At 41.1% G+C, this 27,312-nt stretch overlaps 1 protein-coding gene across 9 annotated transcripts in view; it reads left to right on the forward strand.

Moving 5' to 3' along the window:
* Positions 1 to 8,685: 8,685 nt before the first annotated feature.
* Positions 8,686 to 27,312, forward strand: part of TRIM9 (tripartite motif containing 9) — a 103,214-nt gene continuing 84,587 nt past the window's right edge. For all 9 annotated transcript variants that reach the window (XM_039256131.1, XM_039256133.1, XM_039256127.1 and 6 more), the window contains exon 1: positions 8,686 to 9,638. In XM_039256131.1, the coding sequence (XP_039112062.1) occupies positions 8,817 to 9,638 (822 nt within the window). In that variant the 5' untranslated portion in view covers positions 8,686 to 8,816. The remainder of the gene's footprint in view (positions 9,639 to 27,312) is intronic.

Genomic DNA, 27,312 nt, shown 5'->3' on the forward strand with positions numbered 1-27,312 from the left:
GAGCCTGTTTCAGATTCTGTGTCTCCCTCTCTCTCTGACCCTCCCCTTCTCATCCTGTCTCTCTCTCAGAAATAAATAAAACATTTAAAAAAAAAACATAAATTAGTATCAATGTTTCAAGTAGGATATTTTTTAAGACAGTTTTGGCTGTTCTAGCTTCTTTGTATCTTTAGGTAGATTTTAAAATCAGCTTGTCAGGTTTTACCCCTCACCCCAAAAAGTCTTCTGAAAATTTTAATTGGAATTGCATTGAATCTATAGATCAATTGGTGGGAAATTGCTATCTTACACAATATTGAGTCTACCAATCTTGCCATTTGTTAATGTTGCCTTTGAATTTCTCTCTGGAATGTCTTGTAGTTGCCAATGTATAGATAGTCCACATATTTTGTTAATCCAATTTCATGTTTTTTGATGCTGTTGTAAATGCATCAGTTTTTAGTATCAGTTGCTAGTCGTGCAATGCCAGTATGATTGATTTTTGTATATCTTGTATATCCGATATGTTATCTTCATTCTGGCTGAATGGAATATGAATGATTCCTGGCCCTGTGTGTGCTCTGAAAAATTGTTTGTGTTACAATCCCAGTAATTACTCTTTCCTCAGAAGTCGTGTTGTCCAACCTAGTGGTGGGGGTGCACCCTGTATGCACACACACTGCATTCAGTCAGAGACCCAAGCAAATCCCTATGCTGAAATTCTTTGTCCTGCTCTTATCTCTCTGCAGATTCTAGATTCCTTGACCTCCCCAAATCCAGTCTGTCTCCTCAACTCAGAGAGATTGGTGGTATTTGTTTGGGTTCCCCCTCCCTGGTCCACTGTCTAGAAATTACCATCTGGTAGAAAGCTTGGCTGAAGGTAGGACTCACCTCTTTGTCCTCTCAGGAATCACAGTGCTACACTGCCTATTATCCAATATCTGACAGTAGTTGTTTTCTATAGTTAATCCTGCTTTTAAGTATTGATGGAAGCAGGGTTATTCCCAGATGGTCCAAAGAGGGAATTGTTCCCCTTTAATTTTCCATGGAATAAATGGTGTTGATAGTTTAACTGATATTAGATTCCTGGGAAAATTCCTATTTGGTCATGGTTTATTAATCTTTTGAAACAATGCTGAAATCTATTTGCTAATATACTAGTTAGCACTTTTGCATCTATTACGTAGGTGATTTTAGCTTATAGTTTTTTTATTTATTGCATTTTCTGTTAACTGTATTATTAAATGTTATTGTTAAAGTTCTGATGGCTTTATAAAGCAGACTGGGGAACATTCTGTATTTTTCTTCAATTTATATTATCTTGATAACATTAACTTACTTGTTTTTAAAAAGTTAACCAGAACTCATCTGTGCAACCATCCTATCCTTTTTAATGATAAATCTGAAATTACCCTTCAAAATTGGTCTATTTTAACTTTTTAACTTTGAGAGCATTTGGACATCTTTTCTTGAAGGTTCTTTTCTATTTATTTTTGCAATGTTATTCCATACAAAAGCAATAGAAACATAACAGTTTTAACAAGTTTACAATAGAATATTTGAACAGAAAATCTGTATGCATTATCCTTTACAGCAATTTTGCATGGTAGTAACTGATCATTTTAAAATATTCTTTTTAAACTACTCTGCTCTCTTAACTCTTGGAGTATTATGGTAGAAGGCCTACCTAGTGCTATTTACAAATACGAAATTAAGGCTGTATAACCTACAAAGAATCCATTAATTTAAGAGCTCAACTTATTATCTTTGACTACTCAGTACTCTGTATGAGGGGGAAAAATCTACCTTGATATATTGACAAAAAGCCAAAAGTTCAATTTCCATAAAAATATTAAAGGTATCTGATTCTGAGAATACCTACTCAGATACCAGGAAAGAAAGCTAATGCTGCACTGATGCTGGGTTTGAAGGATTAATTAAGCCAAAATATTTTTGACAGCATTCATTTTCTTTAGGTTTAATTTTATTTTTTAAATGTTTGTTTATTCATTTTGCGAGAGAAAGTGAGAGAGAAAGTGCATGCATATGCCTGAGTCAGGGAGGGGCAGAGAGAGAGAGAGAGAGAGAGAGAGAGAGAATCCCAAGCAGGCTCTGCCCAACTCAGGGCTCAATCTCAAGTTCGTGAGATCATGACTTGAGCCAAAATCAAGAGTTGGATGCTTACCCAACTGAGCCTCCCAAGAGCTCCCATTTCCTTTAGGTTTTAAATTTCGTTGTCCTAGAGTTTCACATAGTATTTTCCCACTGTTTGTTAATTGTGAGTTCTATTGTGCTTTCCATTCTATCAATCATTATATTTCCTCTGGTATGCGCCTCATAATGCCCATTTTATTTACTATTGTGTACAAAATGAAAGATGCTAAGTAACCCCTCCAGCCAAAATATTCTATTCCTACCTTTCCCATTTCTTCTCTCTCTCAAGTAATACCAGGGCCTCAGGATACTTTTCCTTTTCCACTAGCTCCTTACTCTTACCATCTTGAGGACCCTGTTAGGAGTCGTATGTTACTCAGTTTAAAATCTTTTCTCTTGGGAGCGCCTGGGTGGCTAAGTCAGTTGGGTGTCCGACTTCGGCTCAGGTCATGATCTCACGGCTCCTGGGTTTGAGCCCTACATCGAGCTCTGTGCTGACAGCCAGCTCAAAGCCTGGAGCCTGTTTCAGATTCTGTGTCTCCCTCTCTCTCTGACCCTCCTCTGCTCACGCTGTCTCTCTCTGTCTCTCAGAAATAAATAAAACATTAAAAAAAATTTTTTTTAATCTTTTCTCAAGTATTTTTCTCAGATGGACTATGTGAGTGCTATGCTCTGCTAATTCTTGCAAACATTCTTTAACCTGACAATCAAGTGATCTCTTGGGTGGCTATGAAATACTTAGGATGGTTTTTGTTTGTTTGTTTGTTTGTTTTTGTTCTCTTTTTGTTTTTGTTTTTGGTGAGGTTTTTTTTTTCTTACTTTTAGTAGGCTGTGGGCTTTATTTCACATTCCTTTATTTATTTGTTTAACTAATTTTATTTAAATTTATTTTCAAGTTAGTTAACATACAGTGTCGTCTTGGCTCCAGTGATTCATCTGTTACATATGCACCCAGTGCTCATCCTGAAAAGTGCCCTCCTAACGTCCATCACCCATTTAACCCACCCTGCAAACTCCTTCTAGCAACCCTGTTTGTTCTCTACATTTAAGAGTCTCTTATCATTTGCCTCCCTCTCTGTTTTTGTCTTATTTTTCCTTCCCTTACCCTATGCTCATCTGTTGACTTTCTCAAATTCCATATATGGGTGAGATCATATGATATCTGTCTTTCCCTGAATGACTTATTTCACTTGGCATAATACACTCTAGTTCCATCCACATTGTCGCAAATGGTAAAATTTCATTCTTTTTCATAGCAGAGTAGTATTCCTTTGTGTATATATACCACATCTTCTTTATCCATCCATCAGGTGATCGACATTTGGGCTCTTTCTATAATTTGGCTGTTGTTGATAGCATTGCTATAAACATTAGGGTGCGTGTGCCCCTTCAAATCAACTCTCCCGCATCCTTTAGATAAATTCCTAGTAATGCAATTGCTGGCTCATAGGGTGGTTCTTTTATTTCACATTCTTGATGACTTCAAGACTGTAGAGAGAAGTCCAGTGCCAATCTGATTCTTTTTTCTTTATAATTAAGTTTTCTGTCTAGAAGCCTGTAAGATGTTCTTTTTTCCCTTGGAGTTCAAGAATTATATCCATATATACCTGGATCATTTTTCTTCAATGCCATAATTCTAAAACCCTTTCAGTGTGCAATCTCACGTATTTTCTTTGATTCAGGACAATTACTTTTTCAGTTGTGATTTTTTTCCTTCCATCTGTGCCTTTTCCTCCTTCTGGGATTCCCATTATTCACACATAGGGCCTCCTGGATTTATCCTCCAACTCTCTTACCTTGATACCAGATTTATTAAACCTCCATCTTCCCAGATTCTCCTCTCTACCCTTTCAACAGTATTAGTAATATATTACTTATAGTTAGAAATACTATAGAATTTGAATATAGTAGTACTAAATGGGCGAAACACTTAATTTAATGTAATATTTTTGTAATTTGAAAGGCAATAGGATATCAATAAGAAATAAATATGGGAGTTATTAAAGGATGGCACAGGGGCACCTGGGTGGCTCAGTAGGTTAAGCGTTCGGCTTTGGCTCAGGTCATGATCTTGCGGTTATTGGGTTCCAGCCTCGCATTGGGCTCTGTGCTGACAGCTAGGTCAGAGCTTGGCGCCTGCCTCGGAATCTGTATCTCCCTCTCTCCCTGATCCTCCCCTGCTCGCTCGCTCGCTCTCTCTCTCTCTCAGAAATAAATAAAAACATTTAATTTTTTAAAATAACGGATGGCACAAACATTACAAATATAAAATTAAATATTAATGGGCTAAATTACTCCATAACTTTCCTCAGAATTTCTTTTGAAATAGAACATCACCCCCATCGCTTTTCAAATAGTGCAATTTTTACAAACTACCATCAGCAAAATCCTTAATTGCAAAGCAAATACAGAATGTTTTATATATGTGTCAGAGAATCTTAAAGTACCAGAGCCTATAATGAGCTCGTTTAATTGATTCTTCCCCTTACAAATAAGGACTGAGGGCTCTAGGAGAGAATGCAGGGAGAAGAGAGAGACTTCTTTCTTCTCTGAGTGCTCATTCTTTAGAATCAAAGAGATTATTGTGTTAATAATCAAGCACTGTAGTCATAAACTAAATAGGAAAGCACCTAAATTTTTCATTGGAAAGCATTTGTTTTTGAAAAAATGGAAAAGCTACTAGTACATTTTAAATGTGCTCAACTCATTACTAAAGAACATCATTTGGGTGAATAGTTTAGTAAGTTTCAGAGTATAATAAGGCACTTTACACAAATGAGAACATCTGCAGTCACCCCAGGAATGATAAAATTACAGAGCTCTCAATCCTCATGCTTCAGGGTATGGGCTGATCACCAGCTGGAAGAGAGAAGATATTCCCTACAGTATTTCTATAATACCATCAATTATATTCAGATTTTTATTTCCCTTTAAACACAGTTCATTGGAGGAATTTAAAGTACATTATGGCCACATGAGGGGAAAATCTTCAAAAATTTACAAAACATTTTTAGAGAAATGAATTCAAGAAAAACAATAAACTCTCAGGGAAGGTAAACAGAATAATAGAAGCTAACAAAGATCATTTTGGGCATGACTGGGTGGCTCAGTAGGTCAGGCTTCTGACTCCCTCAATTTCAGCTCAGGTCATGATCTCACGGTTCCTGAGATCAAGCCCCACATCAGGCTCCTTGTTGACAGCACAGGATCTGCTTGGGATTCTCTCTTTCTCTCTCTCTCCTTCTCTCTTGCTACCTCTCCCTCTTTCTCTGCTCCCCGCCCCCACCACCACCCTTCCCTCTCATGTGTGCTCCTTCTCAAATAAATAAACTTTAAAAATAGAGAGAGAGAGATCATTTTAGGTATTTCTTACACACAGAGCTTGACGGAGTGAGAACTCAGCATTTGTTGAATGAATGAATGAATGAATGAACAAACGAACAAACAAAAAAGCAAAATTACTTGTGCTTGGATTCAAATCCCAGCCTCACCAATAGTTGACCATGAGTACTTTGTTTATTCTCAGATTATTCATCTTTAAAACGAAGATGATTATGCCCACCTCTTTTTGTTATCACAGAGATTGAACTAGGTAATCCATGTAAATAAATAAACCCACTGCCTGGAACAGAATGAACACTTAACAAATTACAGTCATTTTAATAGCTCTCTTGGAATTGATTTAGCTAATTCCTGGCCAAATAGATCTAACAATTAAATCATCTCAATATATTTCATGATAGGTCAATTCTTTGTGTATTGAATATATTATAAATCTATATTGTATCGAGTCTCTGTGAAACCAACAGTGTATTACACTTCAGACGCTTCCTAAAATTATCCTTTATTTTTTTAATTTTTAAAGTTTATTTATTTTGAGAGAGAGAAAGAGAACACAAACAAGAGGGGAAGAGAAAGACAAGGAAAGACAGAATCCCAAGATGTTTCCGTGCCATCAGTGCACAGCCCGATAGAGTTCCAACTCACAAACCTTGAGATCATGACCTGAGCCAAGATCAAGGGTCGATTGCTTAACTGACTATGCCACGCAGGTGCCCCAAATTATCCTTTATTTTTAACTTTGGATATGTTTTCTGCTAATAAGCAGACCTCTTAGATGGTGTCTTTGTCTGTTTGGGCTGCTAAAACAAAATACCACAGACAGGATAGCTTATAAACAACAGAAATTTATTTCTCACATCTGGAGGCTGGGAATTATAAGATCAAGGTGCCCACAGATTTGGCATCTGGTAAGGTCTACTTCGTCATAGACGGTGATCTTCTCACGGTAACCTCACAGGGTGGAAGAGTGTAAGGGAGATTTCTTGGGCCACTTTTAAAAGTGTACTAATACCGTTCATGAAGACTCTGCCCTCATGACCTAATCACCTCTCAAAGGCCCCACCTCCTAATACCACCACCTTGCAAGTTAGGATTTCAAGATATGAATTTTGGGGAGATACATTTAATCTACAGATGATATACTCTGATAAAGTTCAAACTCATAAAAGGAGTAACAGCTGCTCACCTTGAAATGTCCACAGCCTTGGCCCAAGGCTACTTTGACTTTCAGGCAAATGCATACAAAAGTCATGGAAAAGTTAGTAAATTATGAGTGGTACTGACACTCCTTTCTAATAGTTTCTTCATAATTAACTATTTAGTGTTAGCAAATTCTTTCAGGACATGTAAATTAGATATATCCTGCAGATACAGATAATGTTCCAAGTCCACATGAAGAAACTATATGTGTGTAAACAAGAGTACATATGCCTTTGGATGCTGTGGACCCATGTAGTTAAAAACCAGACTAGTATATGTGATTAGTGTAACTTTAAATAACAATGAGAACTCCCCCCCTCCAAAATAATAATCAAGTGCTATTTTCATTGCAACTGGAAATGTTGGCAAGATAACCTAGTTTATTGGATTGGATTGTTTCTCCAAGGGCAGGATTATGGACCATTTTTTATTGGGCAATAAAGTGCCTTTCAAATTATAAATGTAGCTGCATATAATCAAGTTATCTTTTTTTTGAAGATGAAAAATTGAAGATTTCTTAGACCTTGGAAAAAGTTTTTGCCATTTATTTATGAATCACTCAGCAAAAGGCAGGCATGTACTACTTCAAAAAGCTCCTATCGCAGAATGTCACTGTGTCACTTGACTCAAAGATTTTTCTTTCTTTTTTTCCTTTTGTTGGGGGTGGGGGTGCTAGGGAGAGTTCCTCCTCCATTATCAAATTAACAGTTATGTGGGCAAGGGACAGGACCAGATATCTCCATCAATGTTTGGGGACAGGGAGGAGAAGGGTGCTTAATATTTAAGGACTAACACTAGAACTAGCCCCCATCCCCCCACCCGCACCCCTCCACCAGCACCAGCACCCCACGCACTTCACTGGAGAAAAGAGAGGAAAGAGAAAGCACCCACCATTCTGAAGCTGTGGTAAAGGCTCAGGCCACGTGACAGTGAATAATGCTGTTTGGATTCAAACACCGAGACTCCGCAATGACCGTGATTCATCTGCAGCTAGTTACTAAACTGTGGGCACTGAGAAATAGGCAACCCATACCTGCCTCCAACTGAGCCAAAGGTACTGCTGGCCTTGCGAAAGCTCAGCCAGGCGCTGAGAGCAGGGTGACAGCAGAGCTTTGGAAGGCAGGGAGAGTGAGGAGGGGAGAGGCACGTTCGCACCCTAGGGTTCACGCCACGGCTTGAGAGGCCTCTGGAAGCCTGAATATAAAGGGGGAAATGTAGGGGGCAGAGATTTTAACTAATATACCGAGCCTTTCAATCTGGCGACAACACTATGAAATTACTATTACTAGTCCCCTCTTAGACCCCAGGGACTGAGGGTGAAAAAAGCAAAGAGGCTCTTCCTGGGGCTCACGGCCGGCGCGCCAGACGCCAGGGATCGGGGAGAGCCGGGGAAGGGCTGAACCGCGTTCCTAGGGGGGAGAAGAACCGGCGGCGGTACCGAAACCCAGGCCTGGGTGAGGCGCCAGCCCAGGCTGCCAGCAGCGGAAAGAGAAGGGGGGAGGGTGGTCCTCGGAGTCGCGCGGCCCTAGCGGGTGGTAGGTCAGCGCAGAGACCAGAGCTAGAAGCCAAACACAGACAGTTGGCGAGAAGCAGCCGCCCCCTCCGCCAGCCTACTCGCCGCGGGGAGGGGTTTCTCACGCCCCCTGCTCCTGGGTGGCTGCACCGGAGGTCGGAAGGAAGCGGGGCGAAGGATGAGTCATCCCGCCTAATTCCTCCTTCCCGGTCCCTCGCCTCCGCACGCCGGCCCCCTCCCAAGAGCCTGCAGCCGGGAGCGAAGACTCGCTCTTCCTCAGAGTCCGCTAAGAAACCCCCCGCGGCCTGCAGATGAGAGGAGAAGGACGGGGCGTGTGGCCAATGAGAGCTTCGCTCTCTCGCCGCCGTCCAATGGGCCGCTGTTTACAAGGCAGGGCGGGACTAGGAGGGGGCGGTCTGAGGCTGGCGCGCGGCGTCGCGGTTCCTGGGCTCACAGGGAGAGTGGCTTGGAGAGCGAGCGCCTCACAGGGAGTCGGCGCCCAGGCGACGCGGGAAGGCGCCACCACCGCCGCCGCTGGCCAAGGTGCTGGAGCCGAGAGGCCGTCGGTCGCTTCACCAGCTCAGGCAGCCGTTGCAGCCGCTGCTGCCTCGCTCCCAGCCCGGTCCTCATGGAAGAGATGGAAGAAGAGTTAAAATGCCCTGTGTGCGGCTCCTTCTATCGGGAGCCCATCATCCTGCCCTGCTCTCACAATTTATGTCAAGCGTGCGCCCGCAACATCCTGGTACAGACCCCAGAGTCTGAATCGCCCCAGAGCCGTCGAGCCTCGGGCTCTGGGGTCTCCGACTATGACTATCTGGACCTGGACAAGATGAGCCTGTACAGCGAAGCGGACAGCGGCTATGGTTCGTACGGGGGGTTCGCCAGTGCCCCCACTACCCCGTGCCAGAAGTCTCCCAACGGCGTCCGCGTGTTCCCCCCGGCTATGCCGCCCCCGGCCACCCATCTGTCACCCGCCTTGGCCCCGGTGCCCCGCAACTCCTGTATCACCTGTCCCCAGTGCCACCGCAGCCTCATACTGGATGACCGGGGCCTCCGCGGCTTCCCCAAGAACCGCGTCCTGGAAGGGGTAATTGACCGCTACCAGCAGAGCAAAGCCGCAGCCCTCAAGTGCCAGCTCTGCGAGAAGGCGCCTAAGGAGGCCACCGTCATGTGCGAACAGTGCGATGTCTTCTATTGCGATCCGTGCCGCCTGCGCTGCCACCCGCCCCGAGGGCCCCTAGCGAAGCACCGCCTGGTGCCCCCGGCCCAGGGCCGCGTGAGCCGGCGGCTGAGCCCGCGCAAGGTCTCCACCTGCACAGATCACGAGCTGGAGAACCACAGCATGTATTGCGTGCAGTGCAAGATGCCTGTGTGCTACCAGTGCTTGGAGGAGGGCAAACACTCCAGCCACGAAGTCAAAGCTCTGGGGGCCATGTGGAAACTGCACAAGGTGAGTCCTAAAAACAAAACAAAACAAAACAAAAACCCACCCCTAACTCCCCGCGCCTCGGATCCTCCGGTTTTGCAGCAGACGGTCTCCCTTTTGCGCAAGTGCATCCCAGCGGGGGCGCAATGCAGGTCCTCCTATATTTGCTTCCCCCGTCTGGTGCACTGCAGAAGTGCAGGGGGACCTAACACCCAGCGCAGGGGAGTTGAATATCCCTAGAGTTGTTGCGGGGATGCCTTAGAGCGGGTCTCCCCGAGGGCGCTGCCTAGCACTGGGCGCCCCCTTTCCGCTGCGGAGGCGCCGCTTGTGGCCGCCGCCAGCTTGCTGGAAAGCGCGGCGTAACCTGGCCAGTGCCCGGAGCTCCAAGGCAGAGGCGGCTGCGGTCCGCTGGGAGGGGGGGGCGGTGGGGCGGCGCCGAACGCGGAAAGGCAGGCGTTGCGGGATAGGCGGGCGGGGTGATTCGCTGCGGGGCCGGGGAGAACTCCGCGGGTGGAATACTGATGAGTCTGCGCTGCCCCAAACCCGGAGTCTGCACTGGGGCGGATGCGTGACCTCGTGCTTTGCCCCCAGGATGCGGAGGAGTGGGGAGTGTAGCGAGTGGAGAGAAAAATCCTGCGGCCGCTAATGGCAACATGGCCTGATGCCGTTGGGCCCTGACCCTCCCTGGGGCTATGGACCTGGGGCTGAAATAGCAGGACCAGAGGTGTCTACCGTGGTCTGGGCCTGAAAGCTAGGCAGGTGCGTCTCCAAGGTAACCCGGTGCTCCCAACCACCACGCACCCGTTTGTCCGGGCTTCAACCCTTTTCCCCTTTAAATAGCTGTCCTGGCAAGCTTTGAGGCACCTGTTACCGTCAGATTTATCTTTCTGGTCTCTTTTGATGAAGCCTCCACCAAAGCTAGCTTCAAGAAGAGTGCCTTTAACTACATATAGGTCATGCCACTCCTCTGCTCAAAATCCTCCAAACGTCCCCCACATTTCTTAGACGGTCCCTGGAATGGCCCACCAGGACCTGTTTGACCTGTTCACATTTGGTCTCATCGACCTTATTTCCTTCCACTTTTTTCCCCTCTGCTCCAGCTACACTGTTCCCAACCAACACCAGACACCTTCTGGCCCCCGGACCTTTGCATTTGATGTTCCTTCAGCCTGGGACAGTCTTACTCAAAACCCTATATTGAAAGGCTCACTGTCTTCCCTTCTTCAGATTGTTGCTCAGATGTCACCTTTGCAGTGAGACCCTTCTGGCCACAGTCGCTGCCACTGCTCTCAGACACCACTAGCTGGCAAGCTATATATGTTAATTATCTTGTTATTTTTGTATTTATTTATTGCTTCCCTCCTCACACACTAGAAAAAAAGCTTCAGGAGGAAAAAGATCTTGATAATGTTATTGCCACCCTGCTTAGAAGGAAGGAAACCACTCTTGAGGGGATGTGTATACATTTCACTTTTAATTTTTTAAGACTTAAAAATAATGTTTATTTGTTTATTTTGAGAGAGAGAGAGAGAGCAAGAGTGTGAGCAGGGTAGAGACAGAGAGAGGGAGAAACTCAAGCAGGCTCCATGCTGTCAGCGCAGAGCCAGACTTGGGGCTCAATTCCAGGAACCTTGAGATCATCATCTGAGCTGAAATCAAGCATTAGTAGCTTAGCCCACTGAGCCACTCAGGTGCCCCACTTCTGATCTTTAAATAATTTGCTTCCTTGGGGATGCAAGGGATAAGACAGGAGTTCAGGATTTTTGTAAGGAGATTTTCTTCACATCACTGAGTTGCAAGCCCAAGGATCAGGCAGGGCAGTAAAGATGGTGTTCAGGCCTCCTCTGTGCCCCACTCAGGGTTTCCCAGCATTGCTTGGAGACTAGAAAGATTAGCTTTTGAGAGAGACCATGGGGTTAAAGATAGAACATTTATATTTTATTTACAACAAGGAAAGAAACAAGGTATCACTATTTTCAGCCATCAAGGAGGCTTTGTGACTCAGTATTCATTGAATGTGACCCATGTTTACAGTCATTTGTGTTCTCACATATAACCTATTACATCTTATCTGTACTGATGAAAACTTAAATCAGCACAAATTTGAGCCCTGCTAGGCACATGCCACTATTTTTAAGACATTTCAATTTAACATTTTTAATGATATTTAATTTTGAAAGTTTTCAAAACTTTAGTTCACGACCAATTTTTTTCTTCATGTTATGATTTCACTCTTAAACTGCTAACTGTAGCCTCTGTTAAATTACCCTTCAAAGCTATCTTTGGTACTAAGACGCTAATCTCCCTGTCTGAAAAAATAGAGTCACCCGCTAATTAGGACGGTCAAACCACAGCACTATTTTTCTATGAAGGAGAGCTTATATACTTTATCCATTAAGACCAAAAGCAACCTTTCATCTTTGTCAAGCCCTGTGTACATGTGAAATGTTAAACCATTCACTTTATGAGAAATGGAAATTGTGAGTAGACCCTGGTGTGGACCGAGTTGAAATTTGGATGTCTGTTAAAAAACCAATAATGTCAAAGCCCTTGGGACCTGACATAAGTAGGCTAGAAAAGGAAGGTTAGTTCGTTGGGGAAAAAAGACCATTCCTTCTCTGATCTATTGCACATTTTTTTCCAGAATAGTGAATGGGTATAATTTTTGTTCAGTCAATATCAGGATTATTAAACTGCCAAAAAAATAAGGCAGAAGGATGACAGATTTTAGTATTTGCTTATCATCTTAGATGAACAACAAACATTACTCGCTGATCTTATCTTCTTAATAAAGTAGTTAATGTGTTAATGCTGAATTTTCTCATATATAGTCTCTTTATGTTCTGTTTCCACAAAAGCTCATAGGCCAGAATTTCTATGTCCTTCAAAACAATGGAGAGCAAAGAATTACATTAAATAGCTTTCCCAAAGTTAGGCAATTAGTTAACAACACAGGTTATTACTAGACCTGAAAGTTTTCATTAATATTCTACTGTATTAATTAGTCATTTCTAGTGGCTATAATTCTATGAATAAGTATTTCCCTCAAGGACTAAATCATCATCTTACACATTAAGACAAAATGGCTGAAGTTTATTTTTAGAGGCTTTAAATACAACTGGTTGAATTTCACTAGTTGTCAATTACTAAATTAAATACTTCTCACTTATGTATGGCCTTCAGAATCCATGAAAAATAATACTGCATGAAGTTGCCTTATAAGAAAAATATCTGGTAACCATTTATATTTAGTACTAGCATTTGCTATATTCCTTTACCCAACTTATGTTGGTATGAAGAATTGCTACTCAAAAAAATAATTTTGTGGATACTTTCAAATAGGCAATTGGAACCACTGTTTCTACCTTGTATTTTTAATTTTTTTAATGTTTTTTATTTATTTCTGAGAGAGCGAGACAGCGTGAGCAGGGGAGGGTCAGAGAGAGAGGGAGATACAGAATCTGAAATAGGCTCCAGGCTCTGAGCTAGCTGTCAGCACGGAGCCTGATGTGGGGCTTGAACCCACAAACTGTGAGATCATGACCTGAGCCGAAGTTGGACGCTTAACTGACTGAGCCACCCAGGCACCCCATTACCTTGTATTTTTAGCAATTCATTTCTAAATCTAACATCCTCCTTGATCCTTGGTATGTTTTATCAATCACTGAATCAGTAATATATTTTTAACTGTTCTTTTGTATTTGTGCAATTGAGCAAGGATTTTCTTTCCTTTCTACACTATCAACTCTGGATCTTGTTTCAAATGTTATTTTTCTCTTACCTTCTTTTTTTAATTAAAATTTGCAATTTAAGCTGCATTTTAAAATAAACTGTCAGTGCTTTAACTTTCAAAGTATTCTGGAAAACAGAGATCTGCTTTGTAGTATGTTGGCATCTCATCAAATATGTGTGTAGCAAAGTGTGTTGTTTAATGTAACTGAAATGATATTCAGTTAACTCTAAGCAGTAAACACGGTATAATCTAGATGTTCCTGTGGTAAATATAACAGGTAGCAGATATTCATGTTTTTTATGTTTTTAAATTTTACTTCTAGTTCAATCAGAACATTCCATGCACAGTGTAACAGATATTAAGGAGAATGTATCAGAAAAGTCAGTTCTTCTTTGTCCCGAGGCATAATAGAAAAAGCTAGATGACAAGAGATCCCATTCCAGACCTGATGCTGCCACTTAGTTGCTAATAGCTTGAAGAAAGTCTTATAAATTCCACACTTCTTGCCCATAAAACTGTATTTGTGGAAATATTTTGAAAAAACAATTTAAATGTTTACCCATTTCAGTTTGGCACGAGAGAAAGTTTTGTGTAAGACAGAAGTTACTGTCTCCCTGGCCAACAATTATTGCATAAAAATCTCATGCCCCAGTGTGGGAGGCTTTGCTTGCTCCTCTCAGAGCACAGGATGCAGAACAAGGCTAGTCTTGAGGGTGGCCTGAAAGAGTGAGCCACACCACACCGTCATGGCTGGTGGTGGCGGGGGTCCAGAGAATACTCAGTTGAATTAATCTCAAGGAATGAAAACACTACACAAAGATTTATTTATATAGTAAACAAAGGTATTTTATTTTTCAATAACGAAGCTAAAATGATCATTGATAGGACTTCGTTTTTTAAGATTCTCCAATGAAGATAGTGTTATCACTCTGAAGTAGCAGAAATTGTTCTTCCTAGCCTAAGTGTCCATCAACAGGTGAATGGATCAAGAAGATGTGGTTTATCTATACCATGGAATACTACATGGCAATGAGAAACAATGAAATCTGGCCATGTGTAGCAACATGGATGGACCTTGAGGGTGTTATGCTGAGCGAAATAAGTCAGGCAGAGAAGGACAAATATCATATGTTTGCATGTATAGGAGGATTAGGAGGAACTTGATGGAGGAACAAGGGGGAGAAGAAGGGGGGAAATGGTGGGGGAAAGGGAGAGAGGCAAACCATGATAGACTCTTGAATGCTGACAAAAACTGAGGACTGATGGATGTGGGGGGGAGGAGGGATGGGCATGGAGGAGGACACTTGTGGGGATGAGCACTGAGTGTTATGTGGAAACTAATTTGACAATAAACTATTTGTAAAAAAAAAAAAAAAAAGAAATTGTTCTTCCTGTATATACCATGAAACAATGCTATTAATTGAAATTCCAGGTCAAGTCTCAGTTTGCATAAAGTAAGAAAAAATTATCATAGCTGTCTGTTATTGACTAATAAGAATAATACAGTCAAAATTATTGTTATTGCAATGTTATTGTAATTGTTATTGTAAATTTTCTCATCTAAGCATTTCTCAAAGTGTGTGCATGCATATAACTCAACCTTGACACGGGGGAGGATAGAACCCATTACATGGTAAAAAGAACAAAATCCTTCTAAATAATATCATTGTTATCAATTTTATCAGGGACTCTTGGTTATAAGGAACAGAAAACCCACTTAGGTGATCTCAGAGGACATCATGGGAAATGAAACAAAATCAGGTTTCAAAGAGAACAAACTGAAAAACTGGAAACTAAGTTTATTCTCTGTATCAGTAAGGTTAGACTAAATTATGCTACAGTAACAATTTCCTAATCTCAGGGAATTATAACAGCAGTATATAATTTCTTACTCACCTCAGGGCCCACTGAAAATCAGCTATGGCCCTTCTCCACATCTTCTTATTCTTAAACTTCAGCTGAAAGAGCATGTTTGGAACATGCCAACCTTTCGATAGAGGGAAGAGAGCAAAGTGGAACTACTCAATAGCGCCTGAAGTTTCTACTCAGGTATGGCATGTCACCTCTGCTTATATTCCATTGGCTAAAACAAGTCATGTGGCCGTGCTTGGTGTCCCTGCTGCAGGCAATACACCCTTCCACCAGAGACAGGCACCAGAAAAGGACCCTATAGAGGGGGGCAGAGGATATTTTGAACAAATAATAAAATCTGCCACATGCTTAACTCCCTCATTCTGTCCCTTGCAGTGGACCTCTTTGGCTTGCACAAGGCCTGGCATGACTCCTCCAGCCCCAAGTCAGAATGACATTTCAGTGCAAGTGTCCCTTGTCATCTAAGTAGAGTCTGTGTGTCTCTTTACATTTTTAAGTTTACAGAAAGAATCTGATTGGCTCAATGTGAGTCAGGTATCTACTGATGGTGCTCCAGATCATGACCTTACCCCTTTAGTGAGGTCCGTGCAGAAGACTAGGGTGAGGCAATGAGGCACTCACCTTAGGTGCAAAATTTAAGGGGCACTAAACCTTAGTAGTCCAGGGGCACCTGGGTAGTGCAGTCGGTTAAGTGTCTGACTTTGGCACAGGTCATGGTCTCATGGTTTGTAAGTTTAAGCCCCCATTGGGCTCTATGCTGACTGCTCAGAGCCTGGAGCCTGCTTTGGATTCTGTGTCCCCCTCTCTTTCTGCCCCTCCCCTGCTCATGCTGTGTCTATCTCTCTCTCAAAAATAAGTAAACATTAAAAAATTTTTTCAAAAACTCAATATCCAGATACAAAATATTGTAATGCAATATCTTAAAATATAAAAATGAATGCAAAGAATTGATTATGGACAACATACCAACATTTTAAATAAAGGCAAAGTCAGGGGGCGCCTGGGTGGCTCAGTTGGTTAAACTTCCAGCTTCAGCTCAAGTCATGATCTCATGGTTTGGGGTTCAAGTCCCTCATTGGGCTCTGTGCTGACATCTTAGAGCCTAGAGCCTGCTTTGGATTCTGTGTCTCCCTCTGTCTTTGCCCCTCCCCCACTTACATTCTCTGCCTCTCTCTCAAAGATAAATAAACATTTTAAAACATTAAAAACGATAAAAGCAAGGCCAGTAACAGTGCTATGCTGAGCCGTATCACAGCCTGTGTCAAAAAGAAATATCAGTAATATTGGTCCTGTCTTTGTTTACTATTTTGACCTTTGGTTCATCATAGGTTCTTTACATTAATTTTTTATTTAAAAAAAATACTGCATTAAAATAGTATTGATGTTGATGACTAAGGTTTTTGGCATTCCCTTAAATTCTGCACCTGAGGAGAGTGCCTCACTCCCCATTCTCCTTCCCACCCCACCCCCAGCCCTGATGGACAGAGTCACATGACAGAACACCTGGCTCCTAGTCTGACTGGTCAGCAGGAGGAAAGCTCTGGGCTGAAGGCCTTCGAGAGCAGCGGGGGCAGGGAGACATTGATTAGCACCTCTTGTGCAGTCTAAGAGGAAGGCCTTCTTGGTGCAGAAGAAAGCCCCTTTGCTCTCCTTGGATCTTCTGTATTTTAGCTCTAGCACTAATCTCTTGAGCTGCTTTGAAAGTGAAGAGTTGATGATGATGAAATAGAAGACAGAGAAATATAAAGAACACTGACAGCTGTAGCTTGGTGCTTTCTCTCCCCAGCAATGTTCCACCACCAAGTGGAGGGTGTCGTTATTACTATTATATATTATGGTGAAAGTGGCCACATCTGAGCAAAGCAGTCCCTCATTTGACTTATGTATGAGCAGAGGAAGGAGGACAGAAGGTGCCAAAGCATGATTTTGTACTAACTTTGGGTACCTCTTTTAAAGTATGTAGTCGGGTTAGGAGTAGGAGAAAAATAAAACCATGTAGTTTCATGTCAGTAATTGCATCTACTTCATAGAAGGAAAGAAGAGCTTTAGTAACCATGGCGTTCAACATTTTGTGTTGTCTTTTGGCCTCCTAACAGCAGTAGTCTTCTTGGTCTAGTTAAGTGCTTCCCTCACCAATTCCTACCACTGTACAGGCCCTGTGATTCTGATGGAGCTGCCAATCCTACGCCTTGCCTTACCTGGCTAGGTGGGAGGGCATGTGACATAGGCCTGGCCAATCATCACACCCTATCCTTCTGGCCCAAGTGATTAATTTAAAAGATTAGCGCATGACCCAAGCCAGTCCAACCAGCATCCTTTCTGAGGTTTGCATCTACCAAGTCAGGGACAGAGAGCCTTGCTTTCCTCTGGGCTTGTTGCAGCTAGAAGAATAAAAGCCAGGAGCTGTCTATGCCCATGCCTCTTCCTCCTACCACTCCATAAGTAGAAGCACATAAGGCAGCCCACAGAAATACAGAGCTGAGAAATGGAGAGAGAATTCTGAGAACAGTATCTGAGCTTCTGGAACCCATCATGACTGAGGCCAGCTACCCACTCCTGCCTTTTGAGTTACCTGAGCCAGAAAACCTCCCACATTTTTGCTTTAGCTAGTTTGTGTCAGTTTTCAGCCACTTTCAACTGAGAAGTTCTAACTTATAAAAACAAATTAACACGTGAACATTTGTATTTGAAGATACTAATTCTTATTTATCTAGATATTGTCTCTAGAATATTATACATAGAAGGCTTGATTCTGATGCCAAAAATACAAATGGAAAGCACTTTCGATTTAATGAAGCAGAAATCATGTGTTATTTAATCTACCGCTGTCTACCCGTTCACTGCTGTGTAGCCTCTACTAGCTTATTGGCTCTATTCTTATTGAGGGGTTGCTTACAAAGAAGCCTAAGGAAATTTCTTTTTTACCAACTTTAAATTCCTTGGTGTACGTGGTGATGATACTATTAAGGGCAACATGCTGTACAGGGAGATTCTGAAATCAATAATCAATTATTTTTTTTCAAAGTCAAGAAACTTCTGAAGACATATGTTGCTTTGACTCGTCCTCTAGGTCAGAGTTTCTCAAACTGTGTTCCCATAAAGTTTCCATAATTAAATAATTTTGAGACCCTCCACTCTCAACGTGCTCCAGATGGTCCACATGGACCATCAATGTACTGATCAATTTTGCAGCAAAAATATCCTGCTTGATTTAACCTAGAAATTTCTAAACTTGTCTTTGGAAACTATTTTTTGCTTATTTTTTCATTTTTCTCCAACTTTATTGTGATATTGACATATAACATATGTAAGTTAAAGGTGTACAAAGTGATCATTTGATACATGTATACATTGTGAAATGATTGTTGCAATATGGTTTATTAGCACCTCCATCCCCTCACATTAAGTACCTTTGTGTGTGTGTGTGTGTGTGTGTGTGTGTGTGTGTGTGTGCGCATAGATAACTTTTAAGAATTACACTCTGGGGCACCTGAGTGGCTCAATCTGTTAAGCATCCAACTCTTGGTTTCGGCTCCGGTCATGATCTGATGGTTCATGTGTTCAAACCCCACATTGGGCTCTGTGGTGACAGCATGGATCTTGCTTGGGATTCTCTCTCCCTTTCTCTTTCTTTGTCCCTCTCTTACTCTCTCTCACTCTCTCTAAATAAATAAATAAACATTTAAAAAAAAGAATTGCACTCTCAACTTTCAATCATATAATACAGTATTGTAAATTATGGTCACCATGCTGTATATTAGATCCCTAGAACTCATTCATGTTATAGCTGTAAATTTGTGCCCTTTGACTAACATCTGTCCATTCCCCAGCCACCAACCACTGACAACCACCATTCTATTCTCTATTTCTTTGGGTTCAGCTTTTTTTAATTCTACATATAAGTCAGAACATAGAGTATTTGGCTTTCTCTGACTCATTTTACTTTGCATAATACCCACTAAGATTCATCCATGTTGTTGCAAAAGGCAGACTTTCCTTTTTTATGACTGAATAATATTCCTCTCTCTGTGTGTATATATACCACATTTTCTTTATCCATTCATCTGTTGATGGACACTTAAGTTGTAGACTTCTTTTCTGGTGCCAAACAAATTTGGGAGACACTTTTCTAGACAATGATAAGTTAGTAGCAAAGTAGGTGTTCTTAATTTCTTGTGTATGCAGAGTAGACTACTCTAAAACTCTAGCCCTTACATAACTGTTCCAAATAAGACTATCCTTAAACCTTACATTGATTTTTTTTTCTTATTTTGAAAGAGAGAGAGCATGCAAGCAGAGGAGGGACAGAGGAAGAAGGAGAGATAATTTTAAGCAGGCTACATGCTCAGTGCAAAGCCCAACACTCTGCTTGATCTCACAGCCATGAGATCGTGACCTGAGCTGAAATCAAGAGACAGACCCTTAGCCAACTGAGCCACCCAGGTGCTTCTTGTATTAATTCTTAAAACATGTATTAAAAATTAAATTTGGGGCACTTGGGTGCCTCAGTGGATTAAGCAGCTGACTCTTGATTTTGAGTCAGGGCATGATCTCACAGTTCCGGAGTTCAAGCTTCCCATCTGGCTCTGTGCTGACAGTGCAGAAATTCTCTCTCTCTCTCTCTCTCTCTCTCTCTCTCTCTCTCTCTCTCTCCCCCCCTCTCCCCCTCCCCCTGCTCTCTCTCTCTATCTCTCTCTCTCTCTGTGTCTCCCCCTCAAAATAAATATTTAAAAAGTTAGATTTGTTATTTTTTTTAATTTTTAAAAATCGTTAAAAAATTTTTACGGTTTTATTTTATTTTTGAGAGAGAGAGAGAGAGAGAGTGAGCAGGGGAGGGGCAGAGAAAGGGAGACACGGAATCCAAAGCAGGCTCCAGAATCTGAGCTGTCAGCACAGAGCCCAATACAGGACTTGAAATCAAAAGACTGTGAGATCATGACCTGAGCCAAACTCAGTCCCTTACCTGACTAAGCCACCCAGGCACCTCTATGTTATTCTTTAAATATTAAAGTTAAAGATAGAAGTAAAAGCAATTAATGTAAATTTTGTAGTATTTATATACATATGTTCAATATGTATTACTTTCCTTTGTATTGTATTTAACGGAAAAAATTATTTTAGGCATCAGTAATACTAATGTAATATTAGAAATAACTGCTTTGATCCACTTTTGACTATTTTTAGACGTTGTGTACATGACGCCAAGTGACTTATTTGGTTGAGCTTGTCATTAAGTTGTGGTAGATAGAAATAGATTTTTTTTAAGTGCTTATGATTAAGCAAAAAAAAAGATAACTTAAAAGTTTAAACTCTAAAGTTGCTTCTGTGACAGCGTATCACAACAATTTATGAAAGTTCAAAAAGCAGTGCTTTGACTGTTATATTCCAGGCTTTGCTAATATTTCCATTTTTATTTTGACATTTGGAGTCAGTATGTAACCCTAGAAGAAGAGTTAGCTATAAAATGGCCCCAGCACTGTACCTAGATTATTAGAGACCATCTAGGTTTTATCAGCAGTGTGTCTAATTTATCCCAAAAGATATCTCAAAGCTAAAAACACTTTCCTGGGGTGTTCTCACAACAGTTTTATCCAAACCCTAAACTGGACCCTTGTCTTAAATTCAGAGTGAGATTATTCAGAAAAACCCAAGCAGAATGCACAGAATGCACTTGACACATCATCAGGGAATTTATCACAATTTCACTTCACTTTTGTTCAGCCCTGGCTTCGCCATCTTGTTAACATTGACAGCTATGGTGCGGCATTTTGGCCAGGGATCCAGCCAGACTCCATACTCATCTGCCTATGTTCCCTCTTCCTTCTTGACCTGCATGGCTTGCCGGCTTCCCTACAAAGCCCTCTCTCTGTCCAGCAGCCCTGCCCTCCAGCGTGTTTTAAAACTCAACCTTCAGATCAGCTGAGCCAGCCCTGACCTGCCCGCCAGCCCTGGGCAGCCGGAAGCTCCTCCGTGCAGCTGTCATTCCACCAGCACCCACGCCACTCCCATCCCAGCTGGGTTTAATTACACTTTTTTTTTCTCAACTATAGAGTTTTTTTCTCCATTTTGACTGATTCATTTTAAGCTGAAAAAGCAGCAAAACTTGTCTTGAAATTCTAGTCATGAATAAATAAGCATCACTAACTCTTCTTTCTTCCTCAATAGAGACTCATCTACACCCTGGTGTCGCCTCCCACTTGCACCTGAATGCCTGAACCAGACAGCAGTCTCATTCCCTTTCACAATGTGTTCCCAGACTCTCTTCTATCTTCTGTGCACACCCCTCCACAGCTCCCGTCTCTGTGTTCCAACACTGAGCGTCCCCCGCTGTATTCTAATTGCATATGTTAGAATCTTCCACTGGACTCTACTAACTCAAAGTCTCAAAGTTTCTTAATATGCCCTTGTTTCCTCCATTAATGCACTTAGTGGATGTTTGAAAAGGTTTAATGAAGAAAAGAGTCAACATGGGGCTCCTGGGTGGCTCAGTCGGTTAGGTGTCCGATTTCAGCTCAGGTCATGATCTCATGGTTTGTGGGTTTGAGCCCCGCATAGGGCTCTGTGCTGACAGCTCAGAGCCTGGAACCTGCTTCAGATTCTTTGTCTCCTTCTCTCTCTCTCCCTCCCCCACTCAAGCTCTGTTTCTCTCTGTCTCAAAAATAAGTAAACATAAAAAAATTTAAAACGAATGATCAGCAAATATTCTAATATTTTAAGTTTCTCCTATTAGTCTAACAATAATAATTAAAATTGAAACATATTTTACACTTTTGTTCAAAATTTACTGAGCACTTACTACATGACAGGAACTGTTCTAAGCCATGTCCAAGAACTTTCCCATTTAATCTTCAGAATTCACACATCTTCCTATGATGAAACTGGGACACAGAAAGATTATAAAGTCATACCAGCTCTAAGTGGCAGAGCCAGGATTTGAATCTAGGCTGTCTGACTTCAGAGCTCATGTATTTAGCCACTGTCCTACCCTCTGATAATCACAGGACACACATGACCTATAAAGCACTGTTTTATGATGCTATAAATTAATGTGGCATAACAAAGAACTGAATTCCTTTAGTTCTAATGTATGAAGTCATTTGTCTCCTAAGTTTCCTGGTGACAAAATAAATTTAAAAAGGAAAGTATGAGACAGAGGGAAAGGAAAGACAAATATGTTGAGTATTTCATAGACCAGAACATCAGAGGGGCACTGGGTAGGCCACATTACCTTGGCAGGGGTCCATCTTGCCTCCTTGTCAGAACCAATCAAGCAACGGGCAGGCAGTGGGGTTCCATCAGTTCAGCCACTGATCCATTGTCCTCTTATAACAAAATAATCATCTCAAAATTTATAGGCAGAAATAACATAAAAGATTAAGTTGAGATTTTTTGGCATTTTAAGTATCTTTATTTCTGCAACTCTAAAATATTTACAGGTCTATTCTGGAAAACACAAAAGTACACTTAAGCCCATAAGCAGGTATCTATCTGCTCTGTTTTCTTGAAACTTTTGCTGAGGTGGTTAAAAGAAAATTCATATATTTGTTTTCAAGGATATATACCTGGCCCTCCTTTCCCGTAAATGTGAAAAGGAATATATGAATTGGAAAAGCCTGTTGCTTAAGAATGGGTTTAAGCACTGCCAGATAAAATTTGTTTTTCATAAGCCCTGCACAGAACCAGAACTGTGCATTTTATACTAATAGCTCTGCTCAAAGAAGAAACTGTTCCTTAAAGAATTAGCTTTGGAAGTAGAATGCTTAACATTGTTCTTTGGTGTGGGAATAGCCACCTTCTGTCATTAGCCAGTACACATAGATGGTTAATTCTCATTGACTGCTGATTTATTCATGTGAAGCTGCCTTTCCAGCCAGATAGCATCAATTCAGCTTTATTGAGATTTTTGTTCACCCTCTCTTTACTGTTACTTTACTTGCAGCTTGCATTTTAAGAAGCAACTGTTTGACACTTACTCTCTCCCATGCTCCAGGAAAAGCCTGGGAGAGGGCCATGCTGCTCTGACCTATGCTATAGGCCTGTCTAAGACATTATCTAACCTCCAAAAAAGCTGGTTGCAGAGAGAAGTAAATGTGAATATAGGGGGATTAAATGATTTCTTCCTAAGGCAAGTCCTCTGAGTGGGCTTTTTGATTTTGTAGGGAGAAAATGCTTGGAAGGTCAAAAATATACTGGCTCAACTGTAATTACGACTCACCCAAAGCCAAAGGGAAATAACTCTATAATATAGTCTGTCATTTTTTACTGCCTTTAATTTGTGTTCATCACTACAAATAACCAACAGCTGACTTTACTATAGATCTGTGTAGTACATTTACATGGTACTACCGATGATGTTTCTGCCATCACCTGGACATACCATTTCATGATGAAATTGATAACTTGACAAAATGGTGTTGCCTCTGCTATGCCATCCCCACTCCTACACCTATGAAATGGTATCCCAAGAACATTCGTCATAAAAAGTCAAATGTAAAATTGACTTCCATCCAATCTAATAAATCTGTGGTGCTTTTAGCAAGCAGATGTTATTGATTTCATTGACCATCAATCATCTGGCCAGACTTAGCAAGGAAATATGATAAATAGCTTTCAACACACAATCAATACAGTGTGAAGAAGCTTGATGTTTACATTTAACTCATGTTATCTGGCTACCTTCTGCCATTAAGGAAGCAAATCTGCCATTAGTGGAACTAAAATATTAAGCATTAAAAATTTTTTTCTCTAACTTTCTACCTTGAAAAACAAGAAATAAGTAAACAGGAACCTGGACAAGCATTGAATTTCCAGGCCAGCTTCAACAAGCATAATAAGTAAGGGCACCTCGGGTAACTACCACTCTGTTACAGTTCAAAACTGTCACTTTTCTACCTAGACTTAGGACATGGATTTCTGATTGCTCTTGTTACTGCACAGAAACTAAACAGAAGACCATGGGGGGAGGTAAGGGGAAAAAATAATTTCAAACAGAGAGGGAGGCAAACCATAAGAGACTCTTAAATACAGAGAACAAACTGAGGGTTGATGGGGGCCATGGGGGAGGGAGAAAATGGGTGATGGGCATTTGCTGGGATGAGCACTGAGTGTCATATGTAAGTGAGGAATCATTGGAATCTACCCCCAAAACCAAGAGCACACTGTATATACTGTATGTTAGCTAACTTGACCATAAATTATATATTTTTAAAAATTCTGTGGAAAAGTTTGAATTGACAGTGACGTCCTGTTATGTAGATATAAAACATACTAGTAAATATTGGTGTTAATTGGCAAGTCAACACATAAATATTTTATATTAATTTTTAAAATCCATCAAACCAAAGAGAAAATCCATACTTCTAGCATTGGTAATATCCTTGATTCTTGATTTCCAAAGAGGCTGTACCATCTTACATTTCTACCAGCAATAAAATATATAAGGTTTCCAATTTCTCCATTTTTCCACCAACACTTTTTGTTTAGAGCCATCCTAGTGGCTGCAAAGGGATATGGCATGCGGTTTTGATTTGCGGTTCTCTAATGACTGGTGATATTAAACATCTTTTCATGTGCTCATTGGCTATTTTTATATCTTTTGTAGAGAAATATCTATTCAAATCCTTTGCCATTTTTATGTGGGTTATTTCCCTTTTATCGTTGAGTTGTAAGAGATCTTTTAAATATTCTGGCCACTCATTCACTCATTTAAAATGGAAGGAACAGAGATGTGAAACTCTTCACTCTCAAAGACACATAAAGTAAAATGCAGACACAGAGCTGAGTATGAGGAAAACCTTATCAAGACTGTGGCCCACCAGGACCTGCTGCTAATTTCTTGCCCAATAACCTCTGTCAGCCAATTCTGAGACAGAACTCAGAAAAGCTTTACAAGAACTGGCTCCTGATGAATAGGAAACATGGAAAAGTCCAAAAGTAGGAGGAGGAAATAATTTGGTTATCAAGGTACCTGGATATGGTGGCTGGACTGCCTCCTCAACTTGAGCTACTCTTGTGCCAACGATGGTGGTGGTATTCACTTAGTATATGATAAAGTCCCAGGGGTGCTATGGCTTCTCTTACTTATAGATTATCACCATGGTATGAAAAAAAAAATCACCACCACCTTAGGGTTTCAAAATGATGGATTCTTCCCCTATATTTGAAAGTTATGAGTTGGATAAAATTGGGACACTAGATGTTTGAGATCACTTTCTAACCCCCTCCAAAAGGAAAGGAATATATCCCAGAATACTTCAGTAAATTACCAAAATAACACAGCATATATTACCAAACACACACACACAAAAACAGACAAAAACAAAAAAATGTTGATTTCTTAGAACTTATATTAAGAATTCTGAAGATCCCAGGACCACTTTCAGTTGTTTCTCTCTGTGTGTGTGCATATGTGTGTGTGTTCAGTGAAGTTCAATGAAAACACCTCTTCTCTTTTAGAGGCTCTTCTGTGCCCCTAGACAACTATAATCACAGTTTTTTCCTAAATGGCATGATCACAACTATCAAAGTTTACCTTAATCTTGTTGTTCTCTCTTTAAGGGGAAATTATATATGTTTATAGTATTGAATTAATGTCCCTCCTTTATAAATATTATTCTTTTTTAAGACTGGCCCTCAATAGACAGTGCCTTTGCTCAAAGGATCAATTGAACATAGGAGTTTCAGCATAAAAGCTGGAAAGGGAAGAGTTTGTAGAAAATAAACTTTGCTTTGTCCCTTACACAGGGAACACTGATGCATTGCACTATGGCTGTCCCTGTGGATTGGCGGTCTGGTTGGGTCCTGCCCTAGCCAAAAGCACAAAAGAAGTTTATAGGGTGAAGCAAGAGAGAGTGCCCTGTTGCTCTTCTCTCCTGCTCTGGTACACTAGTTGACAACTCTGTTGGCACCTTACTGACCACCAGTGCTCTCTGTTCCTCCCCTCCCCTCCCACGGTGGTCTCCCGTGAATCTTCTGGTTTCTGCCTACCTGTCTGAAGGGCTAGCTTTGGTTCCAATGTTTGTGCCTTTGTTTGGTCATCTCCATGCCTTGCTCTGACCCTTGTGTATCCATTCTGTTCATCTAACCCTAGCTAGACCCTTGACCAGCAACTTCTGGGAAAGTCTCTCTGCTTAGCCCTTCTGGCTTGTGCATCCTCTGCCTCCAGCCCAACACTGACTTTCCTGACTGGCTTCCTTCCCAGTGAAGGACCCAGTGCTGACAGTTCTTCAAATCATACCTCACGGGTAACAGCTTCAGTCCTGGCACTCATCCCAAAAATAGATTACTATAATGCACTTGGCCCATCACCTGTAATGTTAAAATAAGATTATAACATATACATCTAGGTTGTATAAATAAGCACTCACATAATTCTTTTCCTTTGAAAACATGTCATAAGATGATTTAACCAAATACAAACACAGAATCCATTGACATATAGCCACCACTGAAATGAAATATGATAGCTATTTAGTGGAACCTGGACATTCTACTTACGTTGAAGGCAGAAAGTAAGAAATAATTTAGAAATTTCATCTGTAAAACAGGGAAGGAATGAATTAGTTAGTAGAAGATTATTACTCAATTTGGAGGCTAGCCAGAGACTGGTAAATTACTCTCTTCTGAGTGGAGCCAAATACTTCAATTATATTATAGTTTTACTCCCATAGGGCTTCTATTTACTTATATGAGAACAATGTCATCAGTTTACCATTTATATTATTTAATTTGTATGTGATGATGGTTTTTAGGTTATGGTCAATTATTAAGTTTCCTAAAATTATATGTACAAAAAGATCTTATTGTGATAGAGCCCTCAAAAGTTAACCCAGTTTTTTAGAGAAATTCTTGAATTAGAATGTATATCTGAAGAGATTATAATAAAATTTACATAAATATTAGATTTTAAAATTAATTTCATTTAGTATTTGTTCATATCTCATGATTTTCTTCAGGGATTAAGTCATATTTACCAGTGGTATACTAAACCCACTGCATTCTTTCCTGTCCTGCTGTTCGTTAATCTTCCCGGCCATGTTAAGGAATTTAGATGATCTGTATTCACAACTCCATCCTCACTGTAACTACTGTAAG

The sequence above is a fragment of the Hyaena hyaena genome, unplaced genomic scaffold (genome assembly GCF_003009895.1).
Source record: "Hyaena hyaena isolate Hyena2069 unplaced genomic scaffold, ASM300989v1 scaffold_559, whole genome shotgun sequence".
Lineage (NCBI taxonomy): Eukaryota > Metazoa > Chordata > Mammalia > Carnivora > Hyaenidae > Hyaena > Hyaena hyaena.